This window comes from Propithecus coquereli, unplaced genomic scaffold (assembly GCF_000956105.1).
Source record: "Propithecus coquereli isolate 6110/MARCELLA unplaced genomic scaffold, Pcoq_1.0 Scaffold84, whole genome shotgun sequence".
Taxonomy (NCBI): domain Eukaryota; kingdom Metazoa; phylum Chordata; class Mammalia; order Primates; family Indriidae; genus Propithecus; species Propithecus coquereli.
The window spans coordinates 645,875-664,813 of NW_012154618.1; the positions used below are offsets into that span (position 1 = coordinate 645,875).

At 45.2% G+C, this 18,939-nt stretch overlaps 1 protein-coding gene across 3 annotated transcripts in view; it reads left to right on the top strand.

The window, feature by feature from the left end:
* The window catches only part of GFRA1 (GDNF family receptor alpha 1), a 193,023-nt gene extending 183,829 nt beyond the window's left edge, over nt 1-9,194 (top strand). For all 3 annotated transcript variants that reach the window (XM_012663931.1, XM_012663932.1, XM_012663933.1), the window contains 2 exons: nt 5,881-5,934; nt 7,089-9,194. In XM_012663931.1, coding sequence (XP_012519385.1) covers nt 5,881-5,934; nt 7,089-7,244 — 210 coding nt within the window. In that variant the 3' untranslated portion in view covers nt 7,245-9,194. The remainder of the gene's footprint in view (nt 1-5,880; nt 5,935-7,088) is intronic.
* Nucleotides 9,195-18,939: the final 9,745 nt, after the last annotated feature.

Here is an 18,939-nt window from a genome sequence, read left to right on the forward strand (position 1 = left end):
AATGATTTTGCCCTTTCACTTCATTTCTCAATTGACCACCTATGGGTCCAGTCCTCAATCAGGTCAAGGAAGAGGGTTTCTGCTCCAGGCTTGGCACTAAGCTCAAACTAAATTGCAGTTAAATTCTGACTGCCCCATGGATGCCAGGAGACTAAGAGCTGCTAGATTGTCTCCACGTCACCTTCAAGGCTATGCTCCCAACACCCAAACACACGCCAACACCCAATCTGGCTTCATTTCAGTTCACTGAGCATCCATTGTTGGAGGCCTCACAGGCCAACCTTTGTGTGAGCCAGGCTTCCTCCCTCGGGGTAAGGAAGCACTGCAGGCTCCCCATCCCACGACCGGGTTCAGCCTGCCCAGACTAACTGAACTTGGCACCCTTGGCCTTCCTGAAACCTGCGCCGAGTGAAATATCTTTACAAGGTCTTCTTAGAGCTTAATGTAATGAAAGCCTTTTGGCTGAAGTTCAGGCAACATGGAGACAAAGTGTCTTCGGGAAGGAGGGGTAGGTAGAGGAGACCAGACGGTCCCAGGCTCAGTGGTGGGAAAGCCACCCAGGACTACAGCCAGCCCCTTCTCAGAAGGACGCTTGCCCAGCTCACCCTCGCTCCCTTACAGTCCCCTGCTTTCTCCTCAGCCCAGGCCAGTGTCCATGGGGCTCTGCAGAATTCAGCATGGAGGAAATGGACCCTTCCCTGCTGAGCACGGGCTCTGAAAGGCAAACACCCAAGCCCAAAGGCTCAGGACAAGCCTTATTTGTGTCCACTTGCTTTATGCAGCTGACTTCACTGCACATTGTGCAGACCAGGGGTTGCAAGTGGTTGCTACCAAGTTTGCAGGAAAAGCAAATCTCCAGGAAGATAAGTTTCAAAATAGACAGTGGCAGGGATTTTAGAAAGGCTGGCCAACTGCTTGTGACCAGGCCAGCAATAAAACCTCTCCCAGCTCCCCCCAAAACTAGTGGGCAAAATCTAAAAAGCTGAAAAAGAATATAAGGCAGCAAATCCCTGGGCAGACCATTACTTAGACTGGATTCACTACCGAGGAGCTGCCTTGTGCTGTCTTCTTTATATGTGCAGAAATTAATTTGGGCAAATATGGATTAAGTACACAATAGAGTTGTTATATAGTACTACCCGTAAAAGCCTATAATCAGGTGAGTCTGTTTGATTAATAATGCAATGTGAAAAATGTACACTCTGGAGCAGGTTCCTCTGCTTAGTTGTCCTTTGGAATTAGGTGCACATCCTTCTTCTTATGTTCCATCTTACAAGGAAACGTAAGATATGTAGATTTAAATGGAGAAAAGACTTTGAGTTCTTTTGCTTCTGGACTATTCTGGGAAGAAGCCATGCAATGGTTTCCCTAGGAAAGGTCCAGCTTATGCTGCAGAAGAGACTCATATGCTAATAAACGGCTATTGACAAGTGTGATAGATGCAGCTAGGTACTTAGTGCTGGAGAGCAAAGTTGATTGCATTTTACAGTCTGTGTATTTCTCTGTTTATTGCTTGTATTCTGTCATTAAGCAAACAGGTTCCTAATATAGCAAATCTCTCTAATCAGTAAAGCAAGAGAGAAAAGAACCAGAGCATCATTAATTATGACTATTTGGCTGCAGCCTGGACAGTCTGTTGCTATTGGATTGGGCAACTTCCTCTGGTTTTATTTTCTGGAGGTAGAGCAGAAACTGGCTTTTCTTATGCATGGAGGAGAGTGGTGAAATGTTCCATGCCCTGCTGGCTGACAGCTGCCTAAAAACCCGACATGAAACGCTGGCTTCTCTACAGAAATGGAGTCCTGGGGCAGCAAAGGCCAGGCTCCAAGTGGGTACACTTTTAAGTCCTCAATTCCATAATCAGAGCGAGCATGCTGCTTGCAAGCCTGACCTGCCCCAGAAGTTCGGGGAGAGCCTACTGTGGGCAGATCTCATGTGGGGACTTGACTGAGAGCTACAAATGATGTGTGCATCTGTGTTCTGCACAGGAAGGCTGTTGGCACCAAGGCAGGCTTTCCAAATGCTAATCACTGGGGTAAAAAGCAGGAGAGCCACCACTCTGACTCCAGGTAACAGAGGTTAACAGCATCTAATGCATTTATTAACCCTCTGGTGCCAGGAACTGGCGAGGTCTGGCCTCCCAATTACAGTGCCCTGGAAATTCTTTCATGCAACGTGCCTGGACTTGAGGATTACAGCCAGTGACAATTTTATAACAGCAGAGCAACAGCTGCTGGATGAACAAGGCTTAGGAGGTGCCTAAAGAACAAGTTTCCCTGGTTTTCTAGAATGCGGGAAAGGCTCCTAGTTTGGGGATAGGCTTCTCTAGTATGCTTTCCATCATCCCATTCTCAAGACGAAAACTTCAAGGTGTGATGTTTTGGTGGCAGCATTTTCCCCCAACTCAGTGTCAGGCAGTTTTCCCCAAACTCTATGACTATAAATTAGATGTTAGGAAACACTCTTTCATAAAAGAGATTAAATAATTCATTTTTCAATATAATCTAGCGATGGTTCAAATTGACTTTGAGAACAATAAAATACATCCTCTTCTTTATCTCTTTGTAAAAGACATATCATATTTTAAAACCATGAACTGTAAGGTTTGGTGTCTAGATAGGTAAAGACTGGCTAAGCTCTGTGTTGGGTCCCTGCATATCCCATAATTAGCAGGGCTGCAGGACTCACAGAAGAGCACCATACCAACGCTTCCATTATAACACCCTTGGTTTTACCGGTTTATAACTTAGGGATAAAAGGTGTTCTTCTAGTTTCCCTTAAACCTTACAAAGTCTCAGAAGTTGTTGTTTCTTTTTCTTCCTTTTAATTCTCCTGGGACTGTCCCAATTTTCAGCAACTGAGACAGCATTTAAGGTGCATAAGTACTCTTTGCAATAGTTGAAAGCAGGGGACGCCCTGTAATTTTATCTATTTGCATTTATCATACCTGACTAGCAAGACACTGATAGCTTGATAATGTTTTCAAAAATGCTCAGGATAAAAGCCTTTAAAATGTAGAAATAACAGGTTTCTCAGGCTTCTAAAATGGGTTTTAAGACCCAGATTTTCTTAAGTGGACTGTGGATCTATGTAGGTAGGTTTCTGACCCTCGGTGGGCCCTGGGGGTTTACACTGCATGAAGGACTCATAAGCGTGCAGCCAGCAGGACACACATGGTCTGCCTCTCTGTCTCCCAGGCCCTGCCCTCCATCTGCAGCCACACACTGTGAGAGGGACTTGTCCATTGTTGACCCCAACCAGTCTAGGCAGCAGACCCACTCTGGCCCACATCTGGTTTGGTGAGAGATTTAGAAAGATCTCACATCTCTGTACAATCCTTTGATTGTGTTACCTCTGTGCCACCTACCATTCCAGTAACGGGTAACATTTGCCCTTCACCTTCTCATCAGACTCGCAGGTTTATGGTGGCCTATGCTAGGCTCAGGTGGAACTCCAGGGCTGCTCTGCTCTGTTTCTGCAGTCCTGGTGGCTTCCCCAGGCGCCCAGACCGCTCTTTAGGAAACATGCTGTGTAAACAGAGCATTTCGAGGCCCACTGTGGACTGCTAGCCTCTGGAGGACTGAGTGGTTCTGTGGGTTGGGCAGGTGTCTAGCAGGAGAGGAAGGCATGTCCCAGAGCCTCTGCAGGGGCCTGGCTGCACATTCTCACTTGGACTCAGCAGTTCATCCAGTCATACCAACCAGAACGGTCCTCCAGGAAAGATGAGCTTGGGGGCTGCTGCTTCCAGCTTTAGTCCAGCCCATGGGCCTACAAGGCTAGAATTTGACCATTTCCTTTATATACAGGCCAAGGGGATACCCACTTTGGGGGAACAACAGCCCAGAGACTTCACAGCCTTGGAGCTGGCCTAAGTGCATTTTCCTATGTGATTGAAGCGATACCCCAGCCATTCCCAGACAGAGACCAAGAGCTGGTGAATTTAGACCAGTGCATATCCGCTAGGTTGAAGGCTTATAAATCCACTATGCAGTGTGAAACCCTCAGTGACTAAGGAGGGTCAGAAATCTACCCCACCTAATGTGCAGGTAGAGTCCACTTAAGAAAACCTGTTAACATTGGAGGCCTTTTCTAGCCCACTGATGAAAACCCCTTTACAATCATTTAATAGTGGGGGGATTATACTAGTGCTTCAACAGGTTCCCGCAGTAGAGCGAGCCAGTGCCACGGATTGTGTATACAATGAATAAAACACTATTTGCTGGTGCTAATTCATACAGAACAAAGTAGGAAGGAGGCCTGTCCAGCCCTTAGAATTCTTAGAGGCTGCTGTGGTCTAGGACACTAAGGTGCAGCTTAGCTGTGACCAAAAGCTCAGAAACAACTCGAGGGCATAAAGTGTCCCCATCTAGAAGTCATGCTGCCTTCCCTGTGCAATTTAGTAAACTTATTAGTTATGCAAAGGCTCTTAGAAAAGGTTTATGTCTTTTGTAGATTATGGCCTAGAAAAGGCAGAATGTGATGTTTTAGAGCCATTTTGGTTTCTGGGCTCAATTCCAAACTTGAACAGAAATAAAACATGTGAAGTTCTACACGTTATTCTCTATAGGTAACAATGCAGTGGCCAGATCTGCCATTAATATAGATTAAAAGTAGGCTTTTGAGTCAGGTTCAATGCCTCTTCCAATTTCTCTTCTGATCTTCTTATACATAACATTTAGTGACCTTTGAACAGCCCAGGGATGCTTCTCAGTGTCTTATTCCTGATGCCTGTTTAAAGGTTTCTATTTCATATTCACAGCTGGCATATGCAAATATAAGTAAAGATTATGATGCCTCCCAAGCAGCATTATGGTCAATAAATTACTCCTTGGGTGAGTATGCTCTCATTTCAGCCTAGCGTGTCTTCAACGAGTTGCAAAAGTCTTGCAACAGGCAGCTTGCCAGTGCCATCCACACAGAGCTGGCTGCCCGGTACTCATGGATTCAGGTGTGACGCTTAACCAGCGGTCATCCTATTTGCAGATGCACAATATAATCTTTCTTTCAACTAAATTCTCAGGCAGAAGCCCAGTGGAGAGTTGTTCCGGTTGAGGGGACACAGGGAGCTCTGTGCCTTCCTAGCTCAGCCCCCTGCAGCTGCCCTGGAAGCAGTCCTCGAATGGCTGGATTGGGGATCTGTAATGCCCTGCATGATCCCTTGCGGGTACCCATCCAGAAGGGTCCCTGCCCTGTGCCTTAGTCCCCAGACAGTGAAGTCCCCAGTCACTAGAAGGGGGCTCCCTAAGCCCATGGGACGCATCCTTTTTGTTCAACGCCACATGTCCAGTCCTGGAAAATGGTAGGTGCTCAGTGAGTGTTTGTTGACTGAAGCACCAAATAAACAAATTAACTAACAAACAACTTCAGAGAGACCTCTCTCTATATTACTAACAAATGGAGATTTTTATTGTGATATTTTTACCTAGAAGGAGGTACTCTCTCAAAATTAACATTCAGAAGTGTAAATGAGTGCGCACTTCTAACCTTTTTCTTTAGTAAGCTCGTCCTGTTGCTGCCCCTACAGTGGCCACTAGCCTTTGAAATGGGGCAAATCTGAATCGAGATGTGCCATGTCCAACACACCGATTTTGAAGACTTAGTATGAAAAAAAAAGAATGTAAAGGATCTCATTAACATTTTTTTATATTGGTTACATGTTGAAATGGTAATATATTGGGTTAAATAAAATATATTATTAAAATTAACTTCTCCTGTTATCTTTTTATCTTGTGGCTACTAGAAAGTTTTAAATTATGTACGGGCTCACAGTTGAGGCTCATATATTTATCGGATAGCACTTCCCTGACGGCTGATTAATGGATCATCAGTCATTACTCTTCCATGTTATGTTTGAGCTTTTTTCTTCTTGTCTCTCTGCAGGCACAGAAGCTGAAATCCAACATGTCGGGAAGTACACACCTCTGCATTTCTGATGTAAGTTATGGTAGTTGTGGGGGCTCCCTACATTTGTAGAGACATAGTTTTGGGGCCCCTGGGGCAGGGTATTATATAAAGGGTTCAAAGAAAATAAACGTTTCAGGTCCAGAAAAAATAGAAGCCACCCTTCATGTCTGTCTGCCCTTCGAGCAAGGTGCAGACTTTGGATCCCAGTTCACAAAGCTAGAAGTAAGCGTGGAACCTGGGATCTTTAGCTCAGAACCCAGCCCCTGCACCAATACCCTTGTTCCAGCGCCGTGAGCCTCTCTGCAGCCAGTCATGTAAAGTCATCTGGCTCAGAGCAGATACGTAAAAACTGTCACTGCTCACCAGATGTTCTCTGTCTACAGTTCCTCTGACCTCCAGAGCCCAGGGGTGGATAGGTAGGGTAGGTGCATTACTGTCCACACTTTACAGGTGAGGAGAAAATTCTGCTGTGTGCAGATCCTACTTCCTTGTGTGGGATGAGGCATTAAGGGATTGAGCAGGTGCTGCTGTTGGGGATGGAGGAGTCAATCCTGGGGAAGGAAGCTGTGCCGGATGGGTGTCCGGAAGCCTGGGTTCTGGTTTGGGCTCTCCCTCTGATGAGCCTGGCAGTTCCTTGCTCTCTCTGACTACTCATCTATAAAATCTAGAATTGAATTGGCTGGTGGAGGGAAGGGCTGCTGCCTGCTCTGCCTGTCTCTGATGCTATTTGTGAGCCATCTGTTCATGAACTGTCACCTGACTGGGCAAGTTTCCTGAGGTGGTTCTTCCTGCCCTTCTTCCATGGCATGGAGAGACAGCAAATATTCCTTCGCAGTTGGTGGTACCCAGGAGAAGGATCCAGGTTTCACAGTTACTGGGGGACCTGGAGAGAGGGGTGAAGAATGGAGGGATACCTGAGCTCAAATATTGTCCCCCGCACAAGTGGATTTTAATAATCCATAATGAGAGAGTGAGTAGTAAGCCTTGGCCAGTTTATCAAAAGTATCCGGTTCTCACCCAGGTTCATGGTTCCTTCCCATAAAACTACAAGTCAGAGAATAGAAATCTCAGTGGTAAAATCTTGGGTCAGTGAGTGGGAAGTGGGAGAGAGGAGTGTAGTTAAAATATGCCGGGGTGGGATGAATACAAGTGGTGGTTGATAATGAAAATATTCTTTCTTGCAGCATGAGTATGAAAAGAATGGTCTCCCTGGTCCTTCCAGCCACATAACCACAAAATCGATGGCCGCTCCTCCAAGCTGCGGTCTGAGCCCACTGCTGGGGCTGGTGGTAACCACTCTGTCCGCCCTGTTATCTTTATCTTTGACAGAAACATCGTAGCTGCATTTAAAAAAAAACAGTATGGACATGTAAAAAGACAAAAACCAAGTTATCTGTTTTCTGTCCTCTTGTATATCTGAAATTCCAGTTTTAGGAGCTCAGTTGAGAAACAGTTCCATCCAACTGGAACTTTTTTTGTTTTTAAGAAAGCTTCTTGTGATCCTTAGGGACATCTGTGGAAACCCTGATGCAGTGCACATTCCAGACTCAGAAGGTTTGGGGCATGCTGTATTTTAAAGGGATGGTTTGTAAATTTGGCTGTAAAGCAGACTGGGGCCATATTTTTCATGATGATGATGATGATGATTGTAACAATTTTAATTCTGGCATTTACTAGCTAGGGAAGGAGTTAGTATTTCTAAAGAATCCTCCATATCTCATGTAATGGCTTTGATTTCTGATGACATAAACTGTAGCCTGACATAGATGCCAAGCTTTTTTTGCCACGAAGCGGAAGTTCTCATCAAGAGTAGACTTTGTGGACACAAACTTGTACCGATGTTCACCTTTCTATATATACTAGCATTTTCCGTGCTAATGTTTATATACTGTGAACAGTTCTACACTCTCCTACAAAACAGAAAACACCTGTCACATCCAAATATAGTATCTATCTTTTAGTCAACTAGAGAGGGAGAATGAGTTTGCAGCTTCACAGTACCTCGATCGTTGGACGACACTCTCCTAGGCCTTACCTGAGTGTGAAGCCCTTAAATTAACAAGAGTCAAATGTAGCTGAAGTGTCGCTCTGATACTCCTTACCTGAGATTATATGTAGAAAAAAACAATTTTACTACTAAATGATTTCAACTATTGGCTTTCTATATTTTGGACGTAATGATACTGTTTTCATTTTTTACTGATGGTTTAATACAAATTCATGGAGCTTGTTTTTCTCTCCTAAGTAGCGTAAGCTCCAATATTAACTTCACAGATACAGCTCTTCAAAAGCAGACTCTGAGGAGCCTTGTGCTTAAGCAGAACGCTCTGTATCACGTTACTGTGGACAGGCTGGAGGAACAGAACAGCCAAGCATCGTCTTTTATCATTTCTTGAAATGCGAGCATGCATACCTGTGTGGAGACCAGCAGCCACTTGTAAATGTTCTGCACCGTCTAATGGCACCCTTGCCATTGACACCATCTAGCACCTGGGTTTTCAGGTTATGTGACAAAGGCAGCTTAGATTGGGACAGGGCAGGGCTGTGTTGCCCTCTTTTTTGAAGCAGATCCGTGCCAGGGGACACAGTTCTTTTCCTAGGGGTTTTCTTTACAAACCTGTGATGTCATGGCCATTGCTTAGAACAATTTGGCCCGAAGGTTGTCAGGAATCTGCTTGCATCTTGTTCTGTGTCCTCTGTGACAGACTGTGACTAACCATGTGAAAAAAGAAAGGTGTTTGAATCAAGAGGATCAACATTAGGTCTGGTGAGATGAGTTGGTTGGCACAGATAAGCAGAACAGGACACTGTCCATGCGGCATCTGGCTGCGTAACTGCACGTCATCTTCCACTGTGCTCTTCCTGAAACCAATATCGACCTGAAAGGGCACTTTTGAAGTCTGCTTTAGATGGTGAGATTCAGAATCTACAATGGTCAAGTACGAATGACCATGTTTCTCCAAAACTGAAGAAAAAAAAGGAGATTCTACCTTAAGAGAGTACGGGGAGCATTAGCTTTCTTCCCATGTGGGGACGGGGTGGCGGAGGAAACTCGTGGTGCATGTTTCGTACTGATCCCCTTTGCCCACTGATATCTGCCTTGTAAGATTAATCAAATTCCTGGGGGGGAGAGGAAATCTATGAAATCCAAAATCAAGGCATAGTCTTTTAGCTTTATTGGTGTTCGAAGTACGTTTGCATCCAAATGTTAATAAACACAAATGTACAATCCTCAGTACCAACTTTTCTCACTTCGAAATGTTTTCAAGGGAAATTCACCAAGCACCCAAGTATATCTGATTAGTGAAAAGATCCATAAAGACTTTTACTTTGAATAAACACATTAAATGTATCAAAATATTTGGAATGCCAGTCATCTATGAGGGCATATCTCTTACAGAGCAAATTTTGTTTTAATTAAGGTATCTCTGTGTATCTCCACCAGACTGATTGTGTATGGGTCTGATTCTATGTGATCCACTGTAGAAAGCTACTGATTACGTCCGCAGTAAACAGCAGCTCTAATTAGCTTCAGATGACCAAAGAGGAAATGGGAGTTTTTAGTGCTAACAAGGGCAGCCTTCATTGAAGGATGCATGGATATGCAACACGTAAATTAAATTTTGAAAAGCCTCATCTATCACCAACAAAGATCTCATTTTTCTTCAGCGATAAAAGCATATTCGAGTTACCAAATCCTCAATTTGAAAATAAGTTGCTGATTAAATAAACAAGGGGAAGCATCTTGTTTGAGGACAAGAAGTTAGAGAGATTCTTACAAAAGCAAGCCAAGCAAGATTTCTGCCGTTCAGTGCGATCTCTGTTTAACACAGTGACCCCGAAACACCATCATTTGCCCCATACTGGAGCAGGTGAATGACTTAAATCTTTTACCTCTCTCACTTCCTCTTGGAGTGCTTAAAAGCAAAAATGGTTTACTACTTCCTGTCCTTTAGTCGGGACATTTTGGGTGCCACTGAGTATAGGGTCTGTCTGCTGAGGTTTCAGCCTCTTGTAGGAAGTAGCTCATTGTAGTTGAATTTGACATAAAAACCAGTAACTGACGTCCACGCAGACCATGACTCCCAGGTCAAGCAAGTCTGGCCATGCCCTACTCATTTTAGAGAGAAAGAGAAAAAAGGCGTTACTGCCGAACTGATTAGAAGCACATCATTCCACTTTGATGTTGAATATCTTTGACTAATGTATGCTTGAGTATCTTTTTAATAGAGCACATGAAGGAGGAAGTGCACAATATAGAAAGGGAATTCAGAATGCCAACTGAATATTTATTTTTCCATACCTGATTTTTTCCAAACCTCTAATAGAAAAAGTATAAGTTGAGAATTACATAGGTTATTTTTCATGAAGTATATAGCAGACTGTATCCAGAATGTAATAAGAGTGTGGTTTCCATTTAATTTTTTTTTTAACAATTCTTTATCCCGTAGTAAAAAATGATGTCTTAGAAGCTGTGTCTTTGAGTTCATCAAATACAGGACAGGGCTTCTCCAGAGCTGCTGTAGCCTTGGATGTGGTCTGTGTTGAGACTGTTCCTATCTTGCATTCGCGCTTCGAGAAGGGGCCTCTTCCACCTGCCTCCCGTTTCCCACATGCCTCCTCGCCTCTAAATCAGACACTCACAAGCACTCCATCTGCTGTACAAGGGAAGTGGGAGAGCGAAAGCATTTCTGAGTTAGTGTAAAGTGCCCGGGAAAAAGGGATGTAAGAGCAGTGGGAGTTTATATAATTAGCAAATTCTTTTCTTAGAATCCAGCATAAATGCATTTCTGTTGTTATTATTTACAAAACAGTGGCCTCAGAGGAGCTGTCTTTTGGAAAATAAGTTTTCATTCATGTAGTTAGACATGCACGACTTATTTGAATCAATAAACCGTGGGCCAGAAAAAGGCTACTTGACTGAATTCACATTTTCTAATTCTCTTTCGAGGCTGTTCTTGATCTCCTGGATTCATGCTCTGTGATCTTTGCTGCTCTTGCCTCTGCCCTTTGATAAAGCAAATGAGACTATGTGAGACCCATCTTCCCAGGAAAGACCTAAAAGCAATGACAACAAAAGTGAGTTACCACTGCCCTGGGCACAGTGACAGCAGCAAGGCCCTTCTGAGCTGGGAGAGTTTGGCGAAATGAGGTAAAATCAAGGTGCGCTGAGGTGCACTCAAGGCCACATGTCTTGTTCCTTGCTGATGTTCCTTGCTGGTCAGAATAGGAACTTCTAACAAAACAGCCAGAGTTCCTTGAATGAGGCAACAGTTCCTTTATAGGAAGGAAGGCAGAGATAATATCTGGATGACAGAGGAAGAAATTTCTTTTCTTCGAAACTCTAAAATAAAACAGCTGGAAATTTGGTTGGATGCCCGTAGAAGCTACGTTTTTCTCTCATCCCTATCATAGGTATCTCATGTGTCTATCTGACACCTCTTGACTTTGACACAGCTTTGCTTCTCAACTGACCATTTGTTTTCAGTCTATTGTCTAGAATTCTTCCTGAGGACTGTACATCCGAAAAATATTCTCACTGCAAAGGCCTTAAATCTGTGGTGTTTGCCACTGCCTCCAGCCCGGGCTGTATTCTGTAGGACATTTCATTTCACAAGGGTAGTTGTCTTAAGACATTGGCTGATTCCATTCTCTTCTGTATTGATTAATGATGCCCTGAGCTCCACCCTATTCTTTATTGCCTAAGTATTAAACAGGGTCCTTGTCCAACAATTCTTCATTCTAATCACTCTATATTTAGTTCTACCCAAATTAATTCTTGTGCTTGTTGTTGTTGTTTTTAAAACAGAGAAGCCGTTCTTAGGAGCCAGGCCATCTGAAGGTGATGCTAATCTCCAAATAGGAAGTTCCTCTACCCAAGCCTCTTCTGAGCTCCTCTTCTTAGCTCTAAGATTGTCTTTTCCTCGCCAGGAATCCTTCTGCTGCTCCCTTGTTCTCTGATGAGCTTCTCTTGCCTCCCAGAAGACAAGGCAGAGTGCTTATTCAGTGGGATGCACCACCTGCATGTCTGATTGTTCTGAGACCCAGCCCAGAGGGGTGGGGAAGGCACACAAACCCTATTTCAATAAACTGCCTGCAGAGAACCGCAGCCTGCTAATAGTCACCGAGGCCTCGGCCCCCTAAGGTCTCCAAGCTCATTTGACCAGCACAGCTGCGACTTCGGCTGTCTGCCTCTGGCAGGTGCCAATATCAGCATCTTGTCCCACTGCCATGGGGAGTTTATTTTTGCTCAAGGGCAGCTGCCAAGCCCAGCACCAGCATCAACAGAAGGTTTTCTCTGATTTTCTTCTCTGCATCTCAGGCCGGGCTTTCTTACCGATCCCCATTTTTGTTTTGTAGAGAGTGCCAACAGACTGGCCAGAGAGCTTCAGCTTCTTCAATAGTTTTGACATCTCTTCCTGCTCACTCAGCCTTCCTTGCAAGAAGGCATGACCCATCATTGGTACTTAGAAAACGCAGGTTTAATGAAAAGCTTTGGGGCATTTGAAGGGCTTTGCTCTGTCATGCAACAGAACAACTGGCCTGTTTGTGTAGTCTTACTGGCATTGAGCTATAATGACACTGAATTTGTCCTCCTGTGATTATTGAGGGTGACCTGGGAGAAAGTGTCTTGGAAAGCATTGGGATCAAAGTAGCTTTAAAGCTGTCCACCGTGTTCCCTGCTGCAAGATGCAAAACTAGCACTTGTCCCAGGAAGAGCTAGGCAAGACCAGCCAGTCTCAGCAGGCTCCACCTCTGCCAGAAAGGACAGAACCCAGAATGGGGTGGACTTGGGGGAAATTAGCTAGTGAGTCTGCTGAGACTTGAACTTGCCTCAGGATGCTGGCAAGAAAGGTGGGCCACTCCCCTGTCCCAGACCAGTCCCAAGGATGACAGCCTCCCCATCAGTATCCCGAGAAGCAAAGTCAAATGCTCATCAATTCAGTACAATTGTGGAGTGAGCACTGTGGCCAAATGAGCCATCATTTGGAACTGAAAGTCCCCCACAAGTCACTTAAGAATATAGGGCCTTCTGACAGCAGTGTAGGCAAACACCCATCCTTTCCAGATTGGCAGAATCCTTTAGTTTGACATCCTTCCGGGACTCAAAATTCTCTGTACAAATAGTTCAGACTTGGTCTCCCAGGAAGCGAGTCCTGGTCCACATGCACACAGTGGCCAGTCCCACTCTCCAGCTCTCCATCCCCGAGACAGCAAACACAGCCACCCTCAGACTGGGCCTGAAAGACCCCGCTGAGGACTCAGGCTGCCACTCCTCTGGGCCGCAGAGGGCCGGGAGCTCGGCCAGGTAGGCACACCCGTGGAGCTGTCACAACTGTCAGGTACCAACCACGGTGCAGGTGGGAATAAGAGACACAGCTGCTTTAGCTGAGAAAAGCGAACAGTCAGCAGTGCTCATGCAAAGGAGCAAAACTCTGAATGTGCTCAATGACCCTGACGTCTGCCAAACATAATAGACCGTAAGACCAGAGTGAAGTAGAATGAAGAATTGGAAAATCCAGCGAATGCCCTGCATATGAGAAACCCTGGGCTGTTAGAAGTCAGTAAAGCAGTAAAGGTCAGTCACCCGAGGCCAGGCTGGGTGACCATCACAGGTACAGGTGAAGTTGCTCTGGGCCTTCTCAGCGTGCTGACGTGTGAGTCTCCATCGAGAAGTGCGCACGCGCGCTCTTACTCTATCTCTCTCTGTCTCTCTCTCTGTGTTACAACTGCTGCAGGGCCATATGATCCGGCATTATCTTCCTGGCGTGCAAAGCGTGCTTGATCTGGAATTTGGTTTTATATTTTTTAGCTTTAGCTGAAGGCATTTCTGAAGTGTGGGGGAAAAAAAAGAATGGAAACCGCAGAACCAAATTGCAGATTGCCCGGCCTTATTTGGCTGTGGTCTTGCTGTCATCAAACATTTCTGATGTGCTTTTCTGGATTCAGAAATAGCTGATTGTCCTCAGAGGGTTGAAAAAAAATGGTTTCAGAAACCTCAAATCCAGGGCCTTATAGTTCTCCTAATTATCTATCTTTCTCTTCTTCTCCCTTCCCTCACCCAAGAGAGCGGGGGAAACACGCTTCACCGCGGAGTTTGCTTTAAAGTGTTTTCCCAGCTCGTGTGCATTATCCCTTGATATTGAAATTATTTTCTCTGTTTAATCCAACTCCTGCTGAGAAGCTGTGTGAGATTTAGGTTGTGGGATTTTTTTCTTGTATTCTTTTGGATGGTCTTGCATTTTTTACTCTTAACCCGAGGGTATGTCTCGGCTTATGTTCGTTCTATTTCATGCAGGTTTATATACGTGTGGAATAGAAGAAGGCTTCTGATTTTTAGGATATTTTTAGAATCGTGTCCTGAGCGAGGGGTTCAGATACCCAGTCTCCTCAGCATTGGGGTGAGGGGTGAGTGAGCTTTGTTGAGAAGCCTCCAGTTAGGGAGGCTACAGATGGGCAATTTTCCTTCGCGTCTCCATGTTATATGGTGTGTTTACTGCGTTTTCCACTCATAGGAGATGATATATTTCCCTCATCGTCTCATGTGTCTGCTTTCCCGAGGACACCTGTACATCGGCCTAGGGTCATTCCCACATGGCTTCCTCACACAGCTGTTTTGCAGCAGGCTTTATTGCCCACACCTGTGGAAGAACAGCTACATGTAGAAGTACAAGTTTTGCTCTTTGGACTTTGGAAGTGGTTTTGTGATGTTTGGATTTTCTGTTAGCCTATTGCTCAAGCTCTACGGAATGTACATAGTCCCTTTGGCCATCCCCAACCCCAGAATATCCTAATAAACATTGTTTTCCTTTTTTAAAAAAATATTATTGTGGTGTCTTTTTCTTTTATCCTAATGCATTGAAAAATAATCTCAAAATCTACAAATACATAGAAATCCCCAGTGTCAAGATACTGGGGTTTTTTTTGACAACAGATCAAAAGGACTGAGTGTGGTTGCCACATACGCTTTTAGATCCTGGTTTCTCAACCTTGGTACTATTGACATTTGGGGCCAGATAATTACGTTTGGGGGATGGGCTTATGAGGTCCTGTACATTGTTGGTGTTTAGCAGCATCCCTGGGTAGCCCCCCCATCCTCAGATGTGACCAAAACTATCTCTAGACATTGCCAAGTGCCCTCTGAGCAGGGGAAAAATCACCCCTGCTTGAGAGCCACTGTTTAGAATCCAACCTAATAGCTCACAAAGGAGTAGCAAAAGAAACCAGGTTGTAGAGAAGGGGCCACATCTGATGTTTACTTTATGTCCTCGAAATGCAATTTTAAAATTAGAGGGTAGGGTTGGTAGGTTCTCTAGTTACCACCATGTTTGTATTGAATGCTGTGTATAGACTTACAAATAGTAAGTATTTTGATAAAAGATAAAGACTAGAATGGGGTCTTTTTTCATCGGGTCTTTTTTCTTATTTCCAGTATATAGATTAGTGCCTGGCCGAGAAGAATCACTTAATGTCACACGAGACCAGATTGTATCTTTCTGAATTAGGATCATGAGGGTGGTTGCTCAAAATATGACACCACCTTACCCATTTCTCCGAGTAAGTTACCATTTCTGGTGTCCTTATCACTACCAGGACTTTTTAAGGCAGAGCATTAAAGCACAAAACATAGTAGTGAATTTCAGCACTATTGTTTGCTTCAATACGCAACAGTTCCTGAAGCGGCAAGAAGGTCTTGCTCTGTGCGAGGCGGAAGCCTGTATTTCACTCGGGGTTCTGCAGGACATGTTTTTGTTTTCTTTGTGGTTTTTCATTCACCTGGGCTTTTCCACTGTCTTGCTTCCTGGGTGTGCTTTCCAATGACCAAGTTTAGAAGGATTTCGGTCAGACTCCAAGGAATCCCCAAGTTGGTTTGGATAAAAAGTTTGCGAGCATTTGGACCTGGGCCTGGTGTTTTCCAGGTGCAAAAAAGCCCAGATCCCAGCAGCTCACCTGGCTCTGGGATTCTCAGGGAAGCCTTTGCAGAAATCCTCAAGTTCATTCAGAGAAAAATGAATCTCCGCTGTCAGCACAGGTGGGGCAGGGCATGACTAGGAAATCTCCAGAATCATCAGACAGAAATGGGGAGGCAGCTGCAGCGAGCGCCCTGGGGACCTTGGGGGGTCCTGCGGCCACCACCAGTTCCTATTCTAATCATCTTCTGGACACAAGCCAGTCCCCAGGATGCAGGTGATAGAAAATTTAGGAGCCGGAACAAGAAACGACTAATAAAACCCTGAGAGGAATGCCAAGAAAGTGAATAAAAACCTTGACAGAAACAAGATACAAGACTGCTTGTGTTTGGTGATATAAATAAAGCATAAACGAGAAACAGTGATGTGGAAGACAGGAGCAGGCGCGTCCATAAAAGTCACATAAACTGGCAGCGCTGGCCGCCGTGACGGGTTTTGGCCTCATGAAGGTTTCCCCCATCCAGGCTGGGAGACAAGAATTCACTGGGTTTAGAAGACAAGGTGAGCGTTAGGCCTGACAATAATTCGAATGATTGTATAAATAGGGACAATCTTTTTAGAACACCGTTTGACAATCTATATCAGAATTTGAAATCCACATCCCCTTTGAGCAGCAATTCCACTGCGAGGCATTTACCCAGCATTCTTACCCGGTTCGCCGAGATCCGTGCAGTGACACCCACACCGTGGGGTAACCTGTGATAGCAAACTACTTCGAATAGCCCGAATGTCCACTGACTGTGAACTGGGGAAAGAGCTTATGGTGCACCTAGATACGGGGATATTATGCAACTATTAAAAAAAAGTAGATGTCTAGCCCCTGAAACTGAAAGTGGCCTATAGTGTAGTAAGTGAAAAGGTACAGGGCAATTGAAAATAGGGTCCTACTTGTATGCAGTTTAGAAAAATAGATGATGATAGATAGAGACACAGATAGATGGTAGGTAGATGTTAGATACAGAGAGACAATAGATGCTAAATAGATACAGCAGATACATAGGTATAGGCGGATACAGAATGATTGATAGATGATAAATAGGTGACAACTAGATATAAAGATTGATAGGTCAATACATTTAAGTAGGTGAAGATATGAATAAATGATAGATGCTGGATAGGTATAGATAGTTATAGGCAGATGACAGCAGATAGATCATAGGTATAGATAGACAGTTATAGATAGATCAATAAATGGTAGGTAGATGATAGACACAGATGATAAATAGATACAAATAACAGATAATAAATAGATGAAGATACAGATGATAGATAGATGCATATTCCCTGGATATACAGTTTTTACTGTATCCATATATTATTTTTACTAATTACTTTTCAAAGAATAAAAAATTAAGGAAGGACAAGCTGTGCAACTTCTAGAACCCAGCTCAGATTCTGAGCACTGCTCTTGAGAGGAAAGAAGCTGACGCAGCTCAGAGCACCCGAGGGCTAGAGTTCCCCGCTGCAGCCAGCAAACCCCCACAGCCCCAGAAGCAGTGAGCGGCTGCCCCCCCAGCACCTCCTGTAAGATTAATTGCTGCAATTTGGGGAAGAGGCACCTCACAGGCACCTGCTGTGCACCGTGTGCATAGAGGGGTTTTAAAACAATTCCTGTCCCTGAGGTTGTTGACACAGGGTGAGTCATCTCCACGTGGGACCTTCCCCCACGGAAGGGAAGGCTGGGTCAGCTCTTCAAAGGATCAACCCCACCCTGCAGACAGTGTCCTCAGAGGGCTCGCGATGACAACAACCGTGCGGAATTGAGTGCTCACCACACGCCCAGCCCAGGGATGCATGGGCTCCATGCACATGATCTCATTCACCCCTCACAGCAACTCCGAGATAGAATTAGCAACTGAGGAGACTGAGGCTCAGAGAGGGCAAGTGACTGATGCAAAGTCACACAGCCAGGGTGGGACTCAACTCCCACTTTCTGATGCCAGTGCCCATTTAAACTATTCTCCTGCTCTCAGGCCTTGTGGGGAGAAAGTCTCCTTCTGAGCAGAAAGGCTCCCAGGTACATTCCACACCCCCACATCCCCGCCACATTGCTCCTCACCCACACTTGGGGCCACGTTCTGAGAGCAGCCCAAGTGTGTATTGCGGCATGAGTTGGTCTTCGAGAGATAATTAGATTACCTCCCTTGCCTCAGGAAAAGAACAGCAGATTAAAAAAGAAATATGACAAGCCATCTGAGTGCCAGGACTGCTCCCCTGAGAGTCACACTTCCATTTCGGTCCCTCATTCCAGACTTGAAACCAATTAAAGTAGTTGCAACGTACACAGTTAACACCAAGTGACAAAAGCCTGCCTAAGTGTTTTAAAGATCTAATTTACCCGCGGGCTGCGCCCAGAGAAACCTGGCTGGCCTGGTATTGTACGATTTAGGAAGTGCTTGATCCAGGGCTGACTTTGGAGGTGCCCCGCCGTCCTCCTCAGACCCCCCTCCAGCTGTCACCCCCATGCCTTTTCCTAGTGACAGCAGACAAGGGAGGTGGTGGGGGCAGGGTGTGAATTGCTGACCCCCAGCAGGGTGCTGGCTCAGGAGCATCTTCAGGTCCCTAATCCCTGTCTGCCCTAGATCTAGACCTCCCCAGTCCGGCCCACACCCGACAAGTCGGGGGAAGAGAGCGCTGTGGCTTAGCCATCCTCACCTCGAGGACTCCCACCCACAGCCAGAGTCGTTTCCTTCCCTTTGTCACCTCAGAAGTGAGCAGACCCAGGAATCCAGCTTCAGGAAAGGGTCTTCAACAATTAATTACTCAACCTGGGAAGAAAATGCAAACCAGGCAATAATTAAGATGTCGCCCCTGTGCTATTAACACATGGTTGTCATCTAAGTTTGCTTCCCTTCCAGGCAATTGAAAGCGAATCCCGGGCACCATCCATTGCGAGTACCCAATATCAGAACAGGAGAGCAGCCACGCTCTGATACAAGCTGGTTTGTTTTCCTTCTTCCAAAACATTTCTGTCGCTGGAGGACCCGTGGGCACTCAGATGACATCTCCCTAGCTTGGGGGTGCCTTACAGCAAGGAGAGCACCTTCACGCCCAGGTTGCCCCT